This window comes from Lithobates pipiens, unplaced genomic scaffold (assembly GCF_037356315.1).
Source record: "Lithobates pipiens isolate NorthernLeopardFrog02 unplaced genomic scaffold, aLitPip1_a1.2 Scaffold_10, whole genome shotgun sequence".
Classification (NCBI taxonomy): Eukaryota; Metazoa; Chordata; class Amphibia; order Anura; family Ranidae; genus Lithobates; species Lithobates pipiens.
Genome location: NW_027507686.1, coordinates 233,234,692 through 233,256,327, shown reverse-complemented (window position 1 = coordinate 233,256,327; position 21,636 = coordinate 233,234,692). Strand labels below are relative to the sequence as shown.

The 21,636-nt window shown below is 43.6% G+C and overlaps 1 protein-coding gene across 1 annotated transcript; it reads right to left on the bottom strand.

Moving 5' to 3' along the window:
• Nucleotides 1-9,565: 9,565 nt before the first annotated feature.
• Nucleotides 9,566-17,283, bottom strand: LOC143942432 (olfactory receptor 2K2-like). The gene is made up of 2 exons (XM_077463730.1): nucleotides 17,238-17,283; nucleotides 9,566-11,327 (listed from the first exon to the last, which is right to left on the bottom strand). The coding sequence occupies exon 2, from the start codon at nucleotides 11,324-11,326 to the stop codon at nucleotides 10,397-10,399; it is 930 nt and encodes a 309-aa protein (XP_077319856.1). The 5' UTR covers nucleotide 11,327; nucleotides 17,238-17,283; the 3' UTR covers nucleotides 9,566-10,396.
• Nucleotides 17,284-21,636: the final 4,353 nt, after the last annotated feature.

The following is a 21,636-nucleotide window of genomic DNA, read 5'->3' as shown; positions in this document are numbered from 1 at the left end:
TTGGATCCTTTGAGGGTTAACTACGTTAAACTCTTAGTGAGTCTTTTGAATTGCAGTACTAGCGTACATTTTTGTTTCCTATCTGTTTGAACGGACCTGCAAACCCAAAAATTCCTTGAAAGACCAATATCTGTCTACAACAACTAGTAGCACTTCAGTGGTCAACATATTAGCTACTTCCAGTGGTCAACACCTTAGCTACTTTCCAATAATTGGAGTACTTCTTCTTTGTTAGGTTCACCTCCCACTATACGGCTATGCCTGTGTCTCCTCCCACCAGCTCTCCTGCCAACTATGTCATCCTATCAGCAGAGTGGGGGGGGCGGGAGTAACTGGAGATCTGCACAGAGAATGGGAGTCTTTTCATATTAGCAAAAAGGAAATCACCCGCTTGATAATAGGATCCAGATCTGCAGCTCCTCCTGCCCCCTGCCCTGCTGATTGGATGAAATAGTCAGTGGGACCCTGGAGAGGACACACAGGCTGAATCTTGCCTCTGCCCTGTCGAAGGTAGGACTGTGCAGGTGAGGCAGAGAGTAAAAGGGGGCACTGTGATTAGAGAGAAAAGGGGGTGGGGGGGTCATGACTGCAAGGGGCGGCTTGTCCTTAGAGGGCGCACGGGCACCGCCTCCCCTATGTATAAGTCGGGCCCCCTGATCTACATATCAGGGCATCGGACTATAGATTCCAATGCAGAGTGGGTGTTTTTTAGAGCCAGAGGCTCTAATAGGCTTCAAAAAAGGGTAGCCTCCGGAGCACAGAGCATTGCACTCCGTTCCCACCCTGTTGTGTGATGATAGAAAATAATTTTTCGCTATTTTGTAGACTAAAGTTCCTCCCCGCCAGTCAGGAGGCAGGTCGTGAAACATGTGTCCCGATTGGCCATAGCGTCAGGCAATCCTATTGGAGGCCTAGCGCTTTGGCGGAAGTGGAGACACAAGGCACAAGCTTGAGGAAGAGAGGACAATACGGCCCCACCACATGAGTGGGTAAGTGCTGGACCGTCCGGGGGGGGGGGGGGGTAGGTGCTGTCAGTGCCACACCGCTGGGGAGGCATGTGTTATTTGTTTGCAGCCCCCCCTAATGAAGAACCCACCAGCCGCTACTTAGGGGCACTATGATGAGGGGTGTGATTGTTAGGGGGACTGTAATGTAAAGGGGCACGGTTATATAAAGGGGACTGCACTGTAAAGGGGCAATATAATGATTGCAGCACTGAGCGCGCCGCGGTCAACGGCGATATGCCGCGAGTGGCGGCTCCCGTGCGAATGCGCGGGAGTGACGTCATCGCGGCTTCGCCGAATGACAGCGGCGGAGCAGGAGACCCACCGAGAAGATGGATGCGCTGGAGTACAAGGGACAGCGGTGACATCGCTGGCTCCTGTGTCAGGTAAGTGACACATAATGGACTACTATGCAATGCATAGTAGTCGATTATGCTTTACCTTTGCAGGGAATCAAAGAGGAAGTAAACTCATCAGGGTTTACTTCCTCTTTAAAATGCAGTCCCCTTTATATCATAGTGCCCATTTACAGTGACCCTAGCAATCATCCTGTCACCAACTAACCCCTTGTCCGGTCTTAAAGTTACAAAAATTCATTCCTGTCCCCTGCACAGAGTTGAGTTTCTTTTGAGCAGATGATCACACAGGATATCTATCCAATCCTTTCCCCTTCAGGAAACATGCTGGCCAGGTGTGGGGTCAGTGAATAGCTTCAGGATTCCTACTGGTCGAATGATAATGATCTCATACATTCATCTAGTCTTCTTTGATGTTGGCCTTAATACAGAGCCCATTGCATTTTGGAGAGGCCATATTGTGCTCATGTCCAAGCTGCAATGACATCATTTTTTTTTTTATCCAATATTACACCCATATATCCAATTTTTTAAAAGTATCAGAACTCTAGCCCTTAGATGTGGTTTGGTTAAAAAGTTGCCAGCACCAGAACAGTACATGGAGGTGACCAGGTAGAATAGGCTAAAGTGTGTACACACAAACAAGGCGGGTGTTTAGCGAAACTAGTAAGTGTATCATCCCAGAGACAGCAGCCAAAAAAATGACCAGCAGCAGGGATGTTTTGTGAGCTGACGCAAGAGAGAAAAGGCTTATAGAAGGCTTATAGAAGAACTCCAGGATAGGCAAAAAAATCACCCAATAGCAAACCCCCGTACACAAAATTCTAAACCGTTCATGCTGAAAATCCTTACCATTGAGGGGAAAAGTCTAATTGAATTCTTATGCTCTTATCTCTGTAATTATTGTGATGTACTAGAGTATAGGCTGGCTCAAATATAAGCCGAGGCACCTAATTTTGCCACAAAAAACTGGGCAAATGTATTGATGCGAGTATAAGCCTAGGGTGGGAAAATGCAGCAGCTGCTGGGTAAACAATGGCCATCTGCAGCCTCACTGTGCCCATTTCCAGTCTCACTGCGCCCATCTGCAGCCTCACGGTGCCCTTTTGCAGCCTCATTGTGCCCTTTTGCAGCCTCACTGTGCCCATTTGCAACCTCACTGTGCCCATCTGCAGCCACACTGTGCCCATTTGCAGCCACACTGTGCCCATTTGCAGCCTCACTGTGCCCATCTGCAGCCTCACTGTGCCCATTTGCAGCCTCACAGTGCCCATTTGTAGCCTCATTGTGCCCATTTGCAGCCTCTCTGTGCCCATCTGCAGCCACACTGTGCCCATTTTTAACCTCATTGTGCCCATTTGTAGCCTCACTGTGCCCATCTGCAGCCTCACTGTGCCCATTTGCAACCTCATTGTTCCCATTTGCAGCCTGACTTTGCCCATTTGCAGTCTCACTGTGCCCATTTGCAACCTCATTGTGCCCATTTGCAGCCTCACTGTGCCCATTTGCAGCCTAATTTTGCTAATTTTCAGCCTCACTGTGCCCATTTGCAGCCTCAATGTGCCCATTTGCAGCCTCACTGTGCCCATCTGAAGCCTCATTGTTCACATTTGCAGCCTTGCTGTGCCCATTTGCAGCCTCACTGTGCCCATTTGCAGCCTCATTGTGCTCATTTGCAGCCTCACTGTGCCCATTTGCAGCCTCATTGTGCCCATTTGCAACCTCACTGTGCCCATTTGCAGTCTCATTGTGCCCATTTGCAGCCTCACTGTGCCCATTTTAAGCCTCATTGTGCCCATCTGCAGCCGTACCTTTGATTACTAAAAAAGCGGGTGTCTCCCACTGTGTTATGCAGTCTGTTCGGTGGCCGTCCATTGTAAAAAAGTCCCGCCTCCTCCTCGTCCATGATAGATGGAACACTGATACAGTTTCCCAGCATTGTATCAGTGTTCCTCTATCGCGAACGAGGAGGAGGCAGGGCTTTGTTACAATGGACAGCCGTCGAACAGACTGCATAACACAACAGGAGACACCCATTGCTTTAGTAATCAAAGGTTCGGCTGCAGATGGGCACCCTCACTCGAGTATAAGCCAAGGGGGGGGGGGTTTCAGCCTAAAAAATGGGCTAAAAAAACTCAGCTTTTACTCGAGTATATACATTAAAAAGATAACAGCATTTTCTCTGTCAAGGAAGAGCGGTAAAAGCAGGGATTATCATATCCTCTCCTCTAAAGAAAACTACAGTTCCCATCAACCACAGGGATTGGTAGTGAATGTGGGCAGGTACAATAGGCCTGCATATGTTGAATGCGTCAGGGAGTCTGAGAGTCCCGGTCTGCCCACCACAGCAAGGCGAGGCTGAATTACATCACTACTTCCTGGAGAAAGAACTACAGAAGAGATGTGCCAAGGCCAGTGGCTGGGGTAATAGAAGGCATAGCAGCCACAGGTCTTACAATCAGGAAACCAAGGAGAATTGAAGGTTTGATTTGAAAATGAAAAGGGCTAGTTCAGAGTAACTACTGAATGAACCAGAAGATGAATGACATGTTCAGTGAAGGTAGCAAACTAGCAACAAGGACATGTAACAAAGTTCCTATCTATAAGTGTCAACATTGTTGGTTTTCAGCATGGAAGGATTGGTAAATGGCAAGCCTTCGTAATTGACATTGGGCTTTGAATTTTTTTATTTTATTTACATTAAAGGACTTTATCATAGTATGGTCAACTTAATCTTTTTTGAAATTAGTAACTTTAAGGAGACCCCAAGCAAATTTTAAAAGGAACAATACATATTTTAAAAATGTGGAAAAATTTTTGGGGTTCTCTTAAAATTCAAAGTAGCCATGCAGCCCAGGTGGCCAGGAAAGAGAGAGCAAAGAGCATGTGCTTACTTGCTCTACCATACCAGGCCACATGCCTTTCAATATTGGGAAGGGGCACTTGCTCAAAGCCCGACAGGTTAAGGGCATCCCCCAGGCATGATATTTAAAGGAATTTTGCATTTTTATTGTTTCACCTTTAGCATTGTTAAAATTACTGCTCCCACCAAGCAGAATTTTTTCTTACATCTTTCTTTGTGCTTTGTTACATGACCCCCAGGGCAGTGCCCACCCTTCCATATAATTTGTTTAACAATTCTTTGCCTATTAGCCTAGAACAGTGGTCTCCAAATTGGGGCCCGGGGGGAGGGGGGGTGGGCAGATGTGGCCCTTTTCTTGCTTTTATCCAGCCCTTGGGCCCTATTTCAGCTACTGATACTAACAGTGGGGTATAATTCCCACCACTGACACCAATGAAGGGGCAAAATCCCTCCCAATGACACCAATGATGGGGTCCAATTTCTCCCAATGACACCAAAGATGGGCCCCAATTCCTCCCATTGGGGTCAACAATGAGGGCCCAATGACATCAACAATGGGGCCCAATTCCTCCCTTAGACACCAAAAATAGGGCCCAATGACACCAATGATGGGGCACAATTCCTTCCACTGACTCCAATGAGGGGGCATTGTTTTTTCCTACTAACATCAGGACCTTTTCTATGCTCAATGGCCACTGTCCGGTCTCCCTAATGTCTAAAGGATCGTAAACTGGCCCTTTGAATTGAAAGTTTGGGACCCCTAGCCTAGAAAATGGCCAAGACTTATTTTTAACATTCAGCTCTCATTGACTTTAATGGGGTTCAAATTCAGTACTAGTACATTTGTAATGTTAGCTAAACCTGCCTCAAAGAAAATCCAGGTACATTCAGCTCATCCCTAATCATTAATATCACATTTTGGGTTGAGTAGCAATTGTATATGCTATATATTTATTTTAATTTTCTATTTTTTACCCACAAAAGTAGAAATACGCTTTAAGCCATGGTTCAAACTGTGCAAGCTGGTTGTGGGTGTGGGAATTGCATCTGTTCACGCACCAGCAATCACCCACAGCCAAATTGCACTGCTCTTAAGAGATGCGGGGGCTGCCATTTATTCTCAATTGTCAGGGCAAATAGTCAAATAGTCATAGACACCCCTGGCTGGTACCTTCCTGCAAGCAGAGTTGTTCTGACAGATTATTCACTCTGGCACAAGCCAATGAGAACTTGCCAATTCATGTTAATACATTCCTTGGTGATATCTAGTAGTGACAGGATGGCTCAAAAGCCAATGTTATCAATTCGAATCTGTTCTATTTGCTTGATCTGGTCTGTCTAAAGCCTGCACACATATCCAAAAGTCCCAGCACTAAACACTGTGGCTGCATAAAAACATAATACGTACAATCTTGCTGTAGGTAGTCAAGGCTTTCACCAGGTTATGCAAACAGCTCTAGAATTTGGCACAAGACAGGACAATCAAATCCCTAACCCGGGTGCCCCCCTTGGTCGGAACCTCTATGTCATTAGATTGAGATAGCCTCCCCTGGATGAAGCAGGCCTTATGTGGCAAATAGTAAATTCAGCCTATAAGATTTGGGTAGTAATAGGTCCTTTTCTGGATTTGGTAGTACTGTTATTGTAGTCTCATTCATCGGCTTTCTTTTGTGAAGGTGGGTAGTGCCCCTAGTTTATTGGCTTCAGTAATATAAAGAGCAGCTCCAGGAGCAGAACTTCTCCATAATTTTAATAGATATCTATCGGTAAGCCATCATTCCATGGTGCTTTATTATTTGAGGATTCTGTCACTGCATTTTGTAGCTCCTCAATGGTAATTGGTGAATTCAACATAGACCATCTGCCTCTTCAACCTGATACAAAAGCAGGTCATAAAAAATTACAAGAGTTATTGGTTACAACTTTTGTATTTATTTCGATTTTCAGAACTGTTTAGATTCCCATAGGATAGAGAGGGTATAAGTGAGAAGCTGTCCTGATATAGAGGATTTGGCATCAAAATAGGTGGTACCTGTTTGTGCTTTTGCTGTCATAACCAATACACTGTGTAGCACATGATTGCCCCATCCTTTAGTCACAATTTTTGCATCTCTGGGCTGATTCATTAGCATAAGTTAGTTCACCTCACTCTATGCTTTCATGATAGCTAATTCCCAATGACAAAATTAAATTTTTATGCGTGAGATACCATGTAGAAGAGCCTATGATGTATTCCAGACAACTATTTCTGTTTCATGATCTTATGTTGACAACTTTTATGTTTGCAATACTATGGTGACTTTTTTTTTCTTGTTATATCATTGGCAATGGCCCAGGGCTGAAACAAGAGGTGGGGAGGGCAAAATGGACATGTGCCCTGGGCACAGTGTGGAGGGAGATACACTAATGCCGTGTACACACGGTCGAACTGTTTGACGTACTTAGTCCGTCATACAATCCGACGTACAATCCGGCGTACTTTCCCCTGAATGGACTTGACCACACACGGATACCCAAACAGTCCGACGAAAGCTTGCGCGATGACGTACAGCACGTACGACGGGACTAGAAATAGGAAGTCCAAGACACAGCAAAGCCCTGTAAATCCGTTCTGGGCATGCGCCATTCTTAGTCCGTTGGACTAGCATACTGACGACCATATTGTCCGCTGAAACCAAAGCACGACGGACAGATTTTTGGAAAACCGAAATTCTTAATACTCCGGACTGAAGCCCACACACGAGCGGATTGTCAGTTGAAATGTGTTTCAACGGACTAAGTACGTCAAACAGTTCGACCGTGTGTACGCGGCATAAGAGCTTCAGACTCTTTGTTCTCCTGAGCTTTATTGACAGGAGTGACTGCAGTGTCACTCCTGTCAGAAGGAGCAGGGGGCTTAATAGCTACTGGAGCTGCTGGACTCTGCTCTCTTCTACCTTAAATTGCAGCCTACTGTGGGCAGAAAAGAGCCAACCTCTGTTTTGTGAGTACACAGTGGGGATGGGAAACTCAGTCCTAGACCTCCCCTCTTCTCCTCAGAACTCTCCAAGAGTCCTTTAGCTTCCTCCCTTCCTTAGAGCTTGTCACCCCCCCCCCCCCCAGAGCCCCCACCCCCAGATCTCTTCTTTAGTTCAATGCACTTTTTTCCTTCTATTGACACCACCAACACAGGGACTTTTTTCCTTCCATTGACACCACCAAATCAGGGACCTCTTTCCTCCTATTGACACCACCAACACTGGGACCCTTTTCCTTCCATTGACATCACCAACAAATTGACTTTTTTCCTTCAATTGAGACCACCAATACAGGGACCTTTTACCTTCACTGACACCACCAATACAGGGACCTTTTTCCTTCCATTGACATCACCAAGTCAGGGACCTCTTTCCCCCTATTGACACCACCAACACAGGGACATTTTTCCTTCTAGTGACACCACCAACACAGGGGCATTGTTTTCTTACAGTGACTCCACTAACACAGAGACATTCTTTCCAGTTACTCCACCAACATAGGGACATTTTTCCTTCCATTGACACCACTAACACAGGGACATTTGCCCTTCAAGTGACACCACCAGCACAAGGATATTTTTCTTTCTAGTGACACCACCAACATTTGTTTCTTACAGTTACTATACTAACACAGAGACATTTTTTCCAGTTGCTCCACCAACACAGAGACATTTTTCCTTCCAGTGACCCCACCAACACAGAGACATTTTTCCTTCCAGTGACCCCACCAACACAGAGACATTTTTCCTTCCAGTGACCCCACCAACACAGAGACATTTTTCCTTCCAGTGACCCCACCAACACAGAGACATTTTTCCTTCCAGTGACCCCACCGACACAGGGACATTTTTCCTTCCAGTGACCCCACCATCACAGGGACACTTTTCCTTCCAGTGACCCCACCAACACAGGGACATTTTTCCTTCTAGTGACACCACCAACATAGTGATATTTTTCTTTCTAATAACACCACCAACACAGGGACATTTTTCCTTCAAGTGACACCACCAACACAAGGATATTTTTCTTTCTAGTGACACCACCAACACAGGGACATTTGTTTCTTACAATTACTATACTAACACAGAGACATTTTTTCCAGTGACCCCACCAACACAGAGACATTTTTCCTTCCAGTGACCCCACCGACACAGGGACATTTTTCCTTCCAGTGACCCCACCATCACAGGGACATTTTTCCTTTAAGTGACACCACCGACACAAGGATATTTTTCTTTCTAGTGACACCACCAACACAGGGACATTTGTTTCTTACAATTACTATACTAACACAGAGACATTTTTTCCAGTTACTCCACCAACACAGAGACATCTTTCCATCCAGTGACCCCACCAACACAGAGACATTTTTCCTTCCAGTGACCCCACCGACACAGGGACATTTTTCCTTCCAGTGACCCCACCATCACAGGGACACTTTTCCTTCCAGTGACCCCACCAACACAGGGACATTTTTCATTCTAGTGACACCACCAACATAGTGATATTTTTCTTTCTAATAACACCACCAACACAGGGACATTTTTCCTTCCAGTGATCCCACCAACACAGGAATTTTTTTTACAATCACTCCAACAATGTAGACATTTTTCCTTTCAGTGACACCATTGATGCTGGGACATTTTGTCCTTCACCACTCAGGGGCTTAGATAAGGGGGGTCAGGGTGTTTAAACCCAACCCCCCCCCCCCCCCCCCGAGCATCCTGGCAAAATGTCCAGACAGTGTCCCTGCTGTTTAGTCTGAGTAAGAGCACAGTAGCAATCAGAAGCAATCAGAGTTTCGGAGTGCAGCAGCCGGTCCCCCTTCTATTGTGCCCAATCCCCTCAGTTTAATACGAGGTCCCCCTTAAAGGCAAGAAATTACTGCAAGGTATCACTGAATTTACTGCCTACCACAATATGTTGTCTCTTGTACCTGCTCAACTTGCACAGTAAGGTTAGCTCAAATCTAGTCTTGGGTCTCATTCATACATCCTACATGACCATGGTGCAGCAAGTATACTGCAAATACCTGAACCCGGGATCTCAGATGTTCCAATATCTGCTCAGCCTGTACACCTGAGTGATGGGCTGAAAAGGGTCATCTCGTCTGCTGCTGTAAACATGAATCCACATGTATCTGCACATCCAGTGGTTACCTGCAGACAGGGATACATTTTTGCCCTTGGATAAAATCTCTCTGCATCCAGGGTCAGAAATTTGTCCCCAACAGCAGGTAACCGCTGTGACCCATGGTTTCTTAGTGTGTTGCTCAGGCTCAATTGATGTAGAGAGTAATGTAGATAATACCAAATGTGTCTGGCAAGGGATGGAGCTCATCCCAGCTCCTGTAGTCACTGAAGGAAAGAGAGAAAAAAACATCCCTGGTGCCACACATCCACGGAGTCCTATGGTAATGTAGTAGTGATGGGAGAGACTACCTCAGTCTGGGTTCCCGCCAGGCCACACCCCAATGTGTTTTGCTTTGTCCCCTGGAGCTTAAACATGGGGACCACTAGATGTACAGATACATGTTAACAGCAGTGGCTCTTTTCAGCCCATCACTCAGGTGAACAGGCTGAACAGCTGACAAAAATTGGAACATCTGGGATCCTGGCTGTAGGTATTCATGGTATATTTGCCATTCCATGCCCATTTAGAACATATGAATGAGATCTAAAGCCTGATTCACACGGTGAGTCTTTTTTAGTTAAACCCAGTTGGCTGAATGGAAAAAAAAACTAGGGCTACAGCTGTACTAATGAGTACACTACCACACCGCATCTACGTGCATTGCGTTCTATTCAGTTGAATGGGGATCATTTTTGCTGCGCTGCATTGCAAAGCCTCATGGCCCCACTTTGCTGTCACATGTTTTTAGCATTCCTCCCCCAACATAAAAGTGTAAATGATGCCTGTGAGTTTGAAAGACCTGAACCCCCCCCCAGGAAAAAAAATTATCTACGACCCTGTCACCACTGTTAGCTTCTTCTTTGTCACTACCACAAACATTGGTATTATTTCAGCCGATACCAAAAACATCAGATACATTGCTGAGCGCATTGCCTCTATTAGCCCCATCCCCTCTTCCAAAAGGTGAGGAGGCACAGTTTGCCACCTTCACCCTGAGCTCTGGATGACCTTGTCCCAGCACTGCTATACACAATTGCACAAAACCTTTTTTAGAGATGATTTAACTTCCTTATTTCGTAGTGTATAAATCAATGGGTTCAACATCGGTATAATTATTGCATAAAAGACAGCAAAAAGTTTAATTATCTCAGGAGATACCTCGGATTGAGGTTTCATATAAGTGGCCATAGCTGAGCCAAAGTACATGGTAACAACAGTTATATGAGAGCCACAAGTGGAAAAGGCCTTTCTTTGTCCCGCAGAACAGCTTATTCTAAAAATGGCTCTAAGTATTTTAACATAGGTAATGATAATAAAATTAATAGGTACAATTAAAATAATGACACCACTAACAAAAACCACAAGTTCAACGATTTTAGCATTCCCGCATCCCAATGATATGACTCCTGGTAGTTCACACAAAAAATGGTCAATTACATTATTTACACAAAGATCCCCATTTAACGCTAGGGTTACAGGAAGACTAGATAGGAGAAATGAAAAAAACAATGCTCCTGCAGCTATCTTTATACACAAGGATCTGTTGATGATTGTAGAATAGTGTAAAGGATAACAAATTGCTATATAGCGGTCATAGGCCATTATGGCTAAAAGAATACATTCTGTAATCCCCAATGAAAGAGCCACATACATTTGTGTAGCACATTCTCCAACCAAAATAATCTTTTTGACTGACAACATATCTCTCAGCATCCGTGGTATAAGTGAGGATGAGTAGCAGATATCCAAGATAGATAGATAAGTGAGAAAAAAATACATTGGAGTGCGAAGAGTGCTGTCCGTGATCGTAGCCAAGATAATAAGAGAATTTGCAATTAAAATGATCAGGTACATGATCAAAACTATCGGAAAAAACATGGTTTGTATATTGGGATTACTGGAGAGTCCAAGAAGGATAAATTCTTTGATGATTGTGCCATTTATCCAAGCCATTCTGTAAAGCAAAAAGTTACAAAAATAATATTTATTACACCGGACAACAAAGATTTTGCATCCTTAATACTTTTTAGTGCCTATGACAGATAGACATGTGCACACTGAAATATTTCGTTTCGGAATTTCGTGTTCGTCCGAAAAATACATTTATTTAGTTACTCCCGAAATTTGTTTTTATTTATTTTGTTTTTCATTAAAAAAAAATTGCATTCGTCCAAAAATCGAAATTAATCTGTCATTGAAGGCTTATCGTGTCTGTCGAATGTTTAAAGAAGATTCGACGGAGCAGCTAAACTCACTGTAAGATGCTGCGATCATACATTCCCGGTTGAATATTTTGACTACAAGCATTCTAATGTTGTACGTCTTCTATGGGTTTTTTAAGGCTATTTGCATTGCACACAGGTCATGTTAGCATTAGCATTAAGAAAAAAAAAATTAAGAAAAAAAAAATTAAGAAAAAAAAAATGCGTGGGGGTCCCCCCTCAAAATCCATACCAGACCCTTATCCGAGCACGCAACCTAGCAGGCTGCAGGAAAAGAGGGGGGGGACGAGAGAGCGCCCCCCCTCCTGAACCGTACCAGGCCACATGCCCTCAACATTGGGAGGATGCTTTGGGGTCCCCCCCAATGCACCTTGTCCCCATGTTGATGAGGACAAGGGCCTCATCCCCACAACCGTGGCCGGTGGTTGTGGGGGTCTGTGGGCGGGGGCTTATCAGAATCTGGAAGCTCCCTTTAACAAGGGGACCCCCAGATCCCGGCCTCCCCCCCTGTGTGAAATGGTAAGGGGGTAAAAAAGTACCAATACCATTTCACCAAAAAAGTGACAAAAGTGTTAAAAATTACAAGAGACAGTTTTTGACAATTCCTTTATTAAACTCTTCTTTCACCTTCTTTCTTCAGGTCTTCTTCCTTCTTCCTTTCTTCATCCTTCGGTTTCTTCCTCCATCTTCTTCTTCCTCCGATCCGCTTCTTCTTAATCCGCGGCATCTCTTCTTCGTTCTCGGGCCGCTCCGCGCAATGGGAGGCTCCCGCTGTGTGACGCTTCTCTTCTTCTGACAGTTCTTATATGTTCTTATATGTGGCCTGGTACGGTTCAGGGGGGCGCTCTCTCGTCGTCCCCCCTCTTTTTCTGTGGCCTGCCAGGTTGTGTGCTCAGATAAGGGTCTGGTATGGATTTTAAAGGGGGACCCCCACGCCATTTTTTTTGGTGCTTGGTTCCCCTTAAAATCCATGCCAGACCTGAAGGGTCTGGTATGGATTTTGAGGGGGACCCCCACGCCATTTTTTTCCCCTTAATATCCATATTGGACCTGAAGGGCCTGGTATGCTCTTAAAGGGGAACCTCCATTTTTTTTTTAAATTAAAGTCATGTTGTAAGTCGCCCCAAGTCGCGCTGTGATTCACACTCAAGTCGTGACCAAGTTGCCTCCCAAAATCACGCTGGAAGTCGTGCTGCCCCTGTGTGAATGGACTGTTAATGATACAAGTTCAATAGACACAGATTGTTATTGTCAGGGTCACATCATATCTCCTATTCTATATCGAACTGTTACAATGAAAACGAAAATAAAGCATTTATTTATGTCGGATCTTTCATTTTTCGGATTCTGCGCTTTCATTATCCTTTGTCAAAACGACATCGAAAATACCTGAAATTTGGATGAAAATGCATTCGGACGAAAACGAATGCACATGTCTAGTAACAGACCCAACCGGGACAAGGGCTTTTGGAGGGGACTAGGGGCAAGCCTCCTACTCTCTGATTATGGGCCATGAAGAGACTGGGGTCTTTATCTGCTTCTTCTGGTCAGAGCAAGACAAGAGCTCAGTTAGTTGGGTCTGTCACAGTGCCTCTAATAGATTCTTGGCTGGTAATCACCAAATTAACCTGTAATTAAAGCGGGACTGCACTGCGGAAAAAAATATTAAAAGCCAGCAGCTACAAATACTGCAGCTGCTGACTTTTAATAAATGGACCCTCACCTGTCCTGGGGTCCAGTGATGCCGGCAGCCGAGGCCGATCGATCGCTCGGCTCTCGGCTGCTGCCACCACCCTTCTAGGCGAGGGAATCAGGAAGTGAAGCGAAGCGGCTTCACTTCCCGGTTCCCTACTGCGCATGCGCGAGTCGCGCAGCGCAATAGGAATTGTCCGCGCTGTCTCTGGGACCCGTGTGTGTCCCAGCAGACAGCGCGCAGGGTCAGGAAGAGGCATAGACTCTCGTGGGAGTCTATGCCCGGAAGTGGGTGCAAATACCTGTCTTTGACAGGTATCTGCACCCCCCTCCCCCCTGAAAGGTGCCAATTGTGACACCGGAGGGGGGGAGGGTTTCCGATCAGCGGAAGTTCCACTTTAGGGTGGAACCCCGCTTTAACATACTGTTTTATATAAACCTTCAGTTTTTTGCAATTTGCAATACCTGTCGGCTACGCTGTGTGTAGGGAGGTTGCCTATATTAGGAAGCTAGGCAGACTTCTGCCCATGCTGGGAAAGGGGGTAAATTCATTTTTTTCTGTTCCCGGGCTTTTTAGACCCAGCCTACCCATTCTGTGATATACATAGTGGCAACCCGTCCATACAGGGTGCAGGGGCGCCACCCCTCTAATCCATGTACCTGGCCCCTAATCTATATGCAGGGCGCCGGATGCATCGATTTCAACATTTTTTTTTTTTTGAAGCATGTGATTAGAGCCTGAGGCTCTAATTGCCTTCAAAAAGGGTGGGCTCGGGGGAGCAGAGCATGGTGCCCTGAGCCTACCCAGTTGTGTGACCAGGTACATAAACCAGTGCAGAACGGCTGCCCTGCTGCAGTGTATTGGCGGTCGTTAAGTGGTTAATTTAATAATTTACCGAAAAAATTGTGACAAAAAAGACAACTTCCAAAAACTTGGCATGTCTCTTACTAAATACCTTGGATTGTCTACTTTCCAAAAAGGGATAATTTGGGCTGTATTTGTACTGTCCTGGCATTTTGAGGGTATAAAGAAACAGTACATCAGGGTGGATAATTTTTATAATATACTGTGTATACCATACAGTAGTTTGTGTTTGCTATAGCTTTTCTACAAACTAAATAATATACATTGATTGGGATTTTTTTTACCACAGAATTGTACCAAAATACATTTTGGCCCAAATTCATGAGAACATTTGATTTTATTGAATATGTTTAATGACAGAATGTTAAAAATATCCTTTTTTTTAAAAAAATGTATAGTATTTTTTCATTTATATCAGAAAAAAAATAAAAAATCCAGTGGGGATCAAAAAGAAATCTCTATTTGTGTGAAAAAAAATAATTTGCATATAGTGTTGCATGACCGTGCAATTGCCAAATAAAGTAGCACAGTGCTGAATAGAAAAAAATGCCCTGAACATGAAGGGGGTAAAACCTTCTGGAGCTTACGTGGTTAATGTAAAGAAGACCAAGATTCACTTCATCTCAGACTTTAGTAAATCAGTCTAGTTTGTACATACAGTATATGCACAAACTTCTGTTAAGGGGCTGCATTTGCCCAGGTCTCCTGCTGAGTGCTTTGTGTCTCAAGACTGTGACTGCCATGATCTCCTAATTGGCACCCCTCCTTTTTTGTTTTAAATCTCCCCTGTCCAACCACCGTCACTCGTACATGTGTACTCTATCATCGGTGAAGCAAAATTTCAAAACTATATACTGTACCCAAATAAAATGTATATAATTTTTTTACACAAATAGAGCTTTCTTTTGGTGATAGTTGATCACCTCTGCGTTTTTTTATTTTCTGTGCTATAAGTGAAAAAAGACCAACATTTTTGAACAAACAAACAATTTTTTTACTTTTTGCTACAAAACAAATCCAATAAGAATTTTAAAAATCTAATTTATTCATAGATTTCAGTCAGAGCTTGAGATATTTTGCAAAGAAGAATGGGCAAAAATTTCACTCTCTAGATGTGCAAAACTTGTAGAGACATCCCCAAAAAGACTTGCAGCTGTAATTGTAGCGAAAGGAGGTTCTACAAAGTATTGACTCAGTGTACCCCACACTTTTTATATATTTATTTCTTTAAATCACAATTATATGCCACTTTGTGTTGGTCTATCACATAAAATCCCAATAAAATGCATTTACGTTTTTGGTAGTAACATGACAAAATGTGGAAAATTTCAAGGGGTATGAATACTTTTTCAAGGCATTAAAAAAAAAACCTATAATGCAATAGCAGATTATCAACCCTCCAGCCAATAAATTTGTTATACTAAAATGGCATGTAACATCACATATTAAATGATGAACAATTCCAATAACATCATTATAAAAACATATTCATTTAATGGAAATGTTAAAAAAAAAAAAAAAAAAAAAAAGGTAAGCAATTTTCAGGAATATGGAATGCCTCAAAGATCAATGGGCTGTTTTAAACTGATATTTTTTTTTTATCTAGCTGCATTAAAACAAGAATAGCTAATACCTTGGGGTTGTATGTCCCAAATGAATAATTTAAGCTTTGAGCAAATTAATTATCTGAGCAGGTGCCAGGAATTACTTACAAACATCTAAATTATCTAGCAATATTCTTTATTGAGACCCTGTAACATAATGATTTAAATTAAATAAATAAATTATCCTTCGTTTTGTATTTCCTATGAAACCTTTTACACCTATATCAGGTTATTAAAGCTTTAGCTTAAAACCCAGGTTTACCATTACCATGGGTTAGATGTGAAGTAGGATTCTCTTAAAACAAAAATGGGCTTTTTGGGGGCTTTCATTTACAGTATTTGCAGGGTTTATTCGTATTTGTTGATAGGGCCAATTTTTTTTGGATATTTTTTGCAGCAGGGTTTCCTTTTTTAAAAAATTGGAATTTTTTTTTAGGGGTGCTATTTTCAGGGTTTTATTTTATTTATTTTTTGATAGGGCCTTTTTTAAGCATGGGGTTCTCAAATTGACCATCCGTTTTTGGAGCAGGCTGTGCAGCCTTTTGTCACAGAACACGGCTGCATCATTTGCAAGAAAATAAAACTGTAAGATCAGTGTGCACCAAAACCACTTTATATCAGTCAAATCCACCACAGCTCTCTATTTTCATAAATAAAAGAGAAGTTAGGCTCACACCAGTTAGACCTAATATCCATGATTAAAATAGTCTTGCTGCTGGCCACATTTAGACTCCTCTATCCTCTACAGTATCTTCATTCCCCAGCCTGTGCTCTTTGTTTCTTGTAAGTTTAGGCCTAGCCTTGCTATTTAACCCCTTCCCACCTAAGGATAAAACAAATCTTAATGCTTAAACACAATTTTAAAACTTTGACATGTGCTAGTAAAACCGTATATATCATCACATCTACTTTGTGCATCGAGGTAGATTATACCTTGTTTTTTTTTTTTTTTCAGGACAAATTGGGCTTTCATTTGATGGAAAATGGTAAAGGATATCTCCTGACAGTTTTCTATTATCAAAGGAAAATTGGCCTAAAATAGTAAAAAAATAAATAATAATAATAATTTAGCTGTATATTTCTTGCTACTACCATAATCTTCCACCAAAGAAAAGCCAAAAATAAATTATCCTGCTCCTGCTGATCACAGCAATACCACATATGTGTATGTTATTTGTTGTTTGTACCCATAGTATGGCCCAGAAACAATGGTGTTCATTTTGATTTTTTTATCTTACCTAAAACACACTGACACTAACAAAACATAAAAAATGAAAGATGTATGCATTCAGTAGTAGACAATCACAAACAACTACCGTAGTTACAAGAGAAGAAAAAAATAAACTATAATGCAGATTATCAACCCTCTAGCCAATAAATTCTTTATACTAAAATGGCATTTAAAATCACATATTAAATAATGAACAATTCCAATTACATCATTATGAAAACATATTCATTTAATGTAAATGTTAACAAACCAAAAAGGTAAGCAACTTTCAGGAATATGGCATGCCTCAAAGATCAATGGGCTGTTTTAAAGCGATATTTTGTTTTATGTAGCTGCATTAAAACAAGAATAGCTAATTCCTTGGGATTGTATGTCCCAAATGAATAATTCCACTTTGAACTAATTATTTATCAGGTGCCAGAAATTACTTACAAACCTCTAAATTATCTAGTATTGCTGTAGCGCTGGCTCCTGATGAGCAGGCAGTATGGTTTTTTCATAGTTAACCACAGTTGGGTTTTGGGGCTAATTTTCAAAATTTCTGGTTTCAGTACTAGTCCAGTTGGATTGCACTGGGTTCTCCTTGACCGCAGGTGTCGCTGTCACGGCCAGCAAGGTTAGAAGTGCAGTCTAGTTGGGTGTATTGAATGCCACTGATTCCCTCAGGAACCAGACCAGTGGGAGTGTTCTCCTGGTGTGCTTGCTGGGGAGTACTATTTAAGGTACCAACATCACGTGTCGCGGGGTCTGTTCCGGAGATCTTCTGCCTGTTCGGTTCGGGTGGTCCTCCTAACCCAGCCCCATGACCCTCCTGCTCTGAGGTGTGAAACCATGCATTCCAAGTCTCGAGGCTGGCTAGCCCGAGGCAACGCAACTGCAGGGACAGGCCTGAATGGAGTTTGGGGCCTATTGATCCAAAGATGGTTTGGTGCCGTCCCATCTGAAGGGAGAGGCTAAGCAACTGGAAAACCCCAGGGGAGGGGAAGACTCTTCAGGAGAAGGCCGTGCTCAAGGCTGGCTTCTCTGAAGGAGCCTGGAGGCTAGGTTGAAGGACGCTACCTGGATCAACACTCATACGGTATCGCCGAATCGGCTGAGAGATACTGGTACCATATGATAGCTATGACCCTCAGTAATGCTCAAGTGTTCATCACAAGTCTGTGGCAGAGACTTGGTCAAACATCCTATGCTCAAGTGTTCATCACAAGTCTGTGGCAGAGACTTGGTCAAACACCCTACCGGCTGCTAGGCCTGGTGAGAGAAGGTCTATCCGGGGGTTGTAAAATCCAGTTGTGATACACTCTTTATTCTCTGGATTTTTTCCTATAAGAGACTTTCCATTTTTTGCAGTCTAAAGTACCTGAACCTACTCCTAACCCTCTACCCTAATCTGAGAGACTCTGTTTCTGTTTCAAATAAATAACCCAAAAGAAGATTCAGTGTTAGTTTCCACATTTCTTTGGGCCATCTACCACGGGAACCCCTAGATGGAGAAGCAGTCAAGAAGGTAACGGTAAGCCCAATAAAACCAGCAGCTCCTTTGGGGCTCAGTGCTACATATGGGGGCTCGAGTCCGGGATTTTCCGTTACCTCTTGCAACTAAGGAGAATTGCCTATGTGGAATTTGTATGGTAGAGGGTTTCGTTTTTTCGACTGCTCCATTTTACAAGGAGTGATTGACGGTCACTGTTTGGCGCGTAAACTGTGGGTGGAATCGTAAAAAGCCAGCGAGTTGCATGACCGGAGGAACCAGTGGGAGGAGTCTTGTCTGTTTCTTTTGCCTGCAAGGAGGCAACGCGTGAGTGTGTCATAGGAGAAAGAAGAAAGAGGTTGTTTTCTTTGCCAAAGAAAAGAAAATGTTCCGGATTCCAGGAACATCGTCCATCATGGGACCCAGGATGCCTTCAGTGGCAAACCCCACAAGTGTGAGACTGCCTGGGACTTTACTCACAGATACAGGAATTCGCCTGAGACCGCAGGCAGGAGATGTCGAGGAGCTGGGAATGCCCTGCAACAAGTGCAAGGACTGTGGGGCTAGTTAGCAAGTATTAGGTCTACAGGATGAGAGCTCAGTGTCAAGGTCAACTACCAGCCATAGCACTTGTATGAAAGGACTTGCGTTTTGTTACTTTTACCACTAGGTGGTGGGAGTCTGCACAAACACTTGGACTATTACACGCAGACATGTAGGTCAACAGCATTGGAGAGCGAGTCTCATTTTCTGCTGAGAATGGGATTTTGCCTCCTAGGATTGTACACATAGTATGTGTTGTTCTTTGTTGTTCTTTTTGTGCATTTTCTTTTCAGGAATCACCATGATCACCTATCAAGCTACCGGAGAATAGGTGGTGTAGATAGTCAGGCATTGGGGTTTGTGCATAATGTGATTTGTTTTATGTCAACTGTTAATGTATTACATGTTCTTTTTTTTGTTTTTCCTTTCCGTTCCCCATTCCCAAATTTTAAGTTCAGGTACTCGACTTTCGGGACTAAAAGTTTTTGTTTTTTTCTTCCTAGTCGATGAGGACATCGTCTAAATGGGAGGGGGAGTATGTAGCGCTGGCTCCTGACGAGCAGGCGCTATGGGTTTTTTTCAAAGTAAATTTTCCTGAAACCACAGTTGGGTTTTGAGGCTAATTTTTTAAATTTCTGGTTTCAGTACCAGTCCAGCTGGGTTGCACTGGGTTCTCCTTGACCGCAGGTGTCGCTGTCACTGCCAGCAAGGTTAGAAGCGCAGTCTAGCTGGGTGTATTGAATGCCACTGATTCCCTCTGAACCAGCCCAGTGGGAGTGTTCTCCTGCTGTGCATGCTGGGGGGGGTGTTATTTAAGGTACCGACATCACATGTCTAGGGGTCTGTTCCGGAGGAGATTTTCTGCCTGTTCGGTTTGGGTGGTCCTCCTGACCCAGCTCCATGACCCTCTTGGCCTGGGGTGCAGAACCATGCATTCCAAGTCTCGGGGCTGGCTAGCCCGAGGTGACGCAACTGCAGGGACAGGCCTGAATGGAGTTCGGGGCCTATTGATCCAAAGGTGGTCCAGTGCCGCCTCAACTGAAGGGAGAGGCTCAGCAACTGGAAAACCCCAGGGGAGGGGAGGACTCTTCAGGAGAAGGTCGTGCGCAAGGCTGGCTTCTCTGAAGAAGCCTGGAGGCTATATTGGAGGACAATACCTGGATCAACACTCAAACAATATCGCCGGATCGGCTGAGAGATACCGGTACAGTATGATAGCTCTTTAAATTTGTCTACGCCCCTCAGTAATGCTCAAGTGTTCATCACAAGTCTGTGGCAGAGACTTGGTCAAACACCCTACCGGCTGCTAGGCCTGGTGAGAGAAGGTCTATCCGGGGGTTGTAAAATCCAGTTGTGAAACGCTCTTTATTCTCTAGATTTTTTCCTATAAGAGACTTTCCATTTTTTGCAGTCTAAAGTACCTGAACTTACTCCTAACCCTCAACCCTAACCTGCGAGACTCTGTTTCTGTTTCAAATAAATAACCCAAAAGAAGATTCAGTGTCAGTTTACACATTTCTTTGGGCCATCTACCACGGGAACCCCTAGACGGAGAAGCAGTCAAGAAGGTAACGGTAAGCCCAATAAAACCAGCAGCTCCTTCGGGGGTCAGGGCTACATTACTTTTTTTGAGGCCATGTAATATAATAAAATAAATAAATCAAATCTTCTCCTTTGTTTTCTATTACCTGACACTTCTGTGTCATCTCTGGTATTTGAATTCTTGTAGCTCTGCCTGTATTCCTATTTTCTAGTACATTTTGCTAGATTCTCCCTCACTAAAAATGTCCTGCTGCTGGCCAATTTTACACTGTGGTATAATTCATGTTCTCTTAATTCTCAGTGAAAGTTTGATAACGATTGACCAGCAGCAAGAAAGATTTGCATCATTGGAAAGAGGGATAGCCTCAATGCACTACTGGTCAAACTGGGCCTTTCATCACTCAATGTGTCGCTGCTGAAGATACCTAAAAAACGCTTTTTTTCCCCAAACTGAAATGTAGAATTGCTGATGTGATGATTGGATTACTGCTGCTGTGCGTGAACCAAAAACAATCCCACTAAATATAGGCTGCCATTGTACACTGTACTAAAAATATAAAAGATATGCGCTGTCTTGTGTGTATAAAATCAATAAAAAATATATAGACAGTATGTAACAAAAGTAAGTACACCCTCACATTTTTGTAAATATTATAGTTTATCTTTTCATGTGACAAATAACACTTTGCTACAATGTAAAGTAGAGTGTACAGATTGTATTATGCCGCGTACACACGAGCGGACTGTATGGCGTACTTAGTCCGTCATACAATCCGACAGACAGTCCGTCATACTTTCCACTGAACGGACTTGACCACACACGGATACACGAACAGTCCCTCGAAAGCTTGCGCGATGATGTGTACATCACGTACGACGGGACTAGAAATAGGAAGTCCAATACACAGCAAAGCACCCTTCCGCCGTGTAAATCCTTTCTGGGCATGCGCCATTCTTAGTCCGTCCAACTAGCACACTGACGACCGTATTGTACGCTGAAACCAAAGTATGACGGACAGAATTACGGAAATTCCGAAATACTTAGTACGCCAGACTGCACTCTGAAAAAGTCCGCTGAAGCCCACACACGAGC

What these genes read in the sequence shown, in the direction of transcription:
- LOC143942432 (XM_077463730.1), bottom strand. Translation starts at nt 11,326, where the DNA reads ATGGCTTGGATAAATGGCACAATCATCAAAGAATTTATCCTTCTTGGA.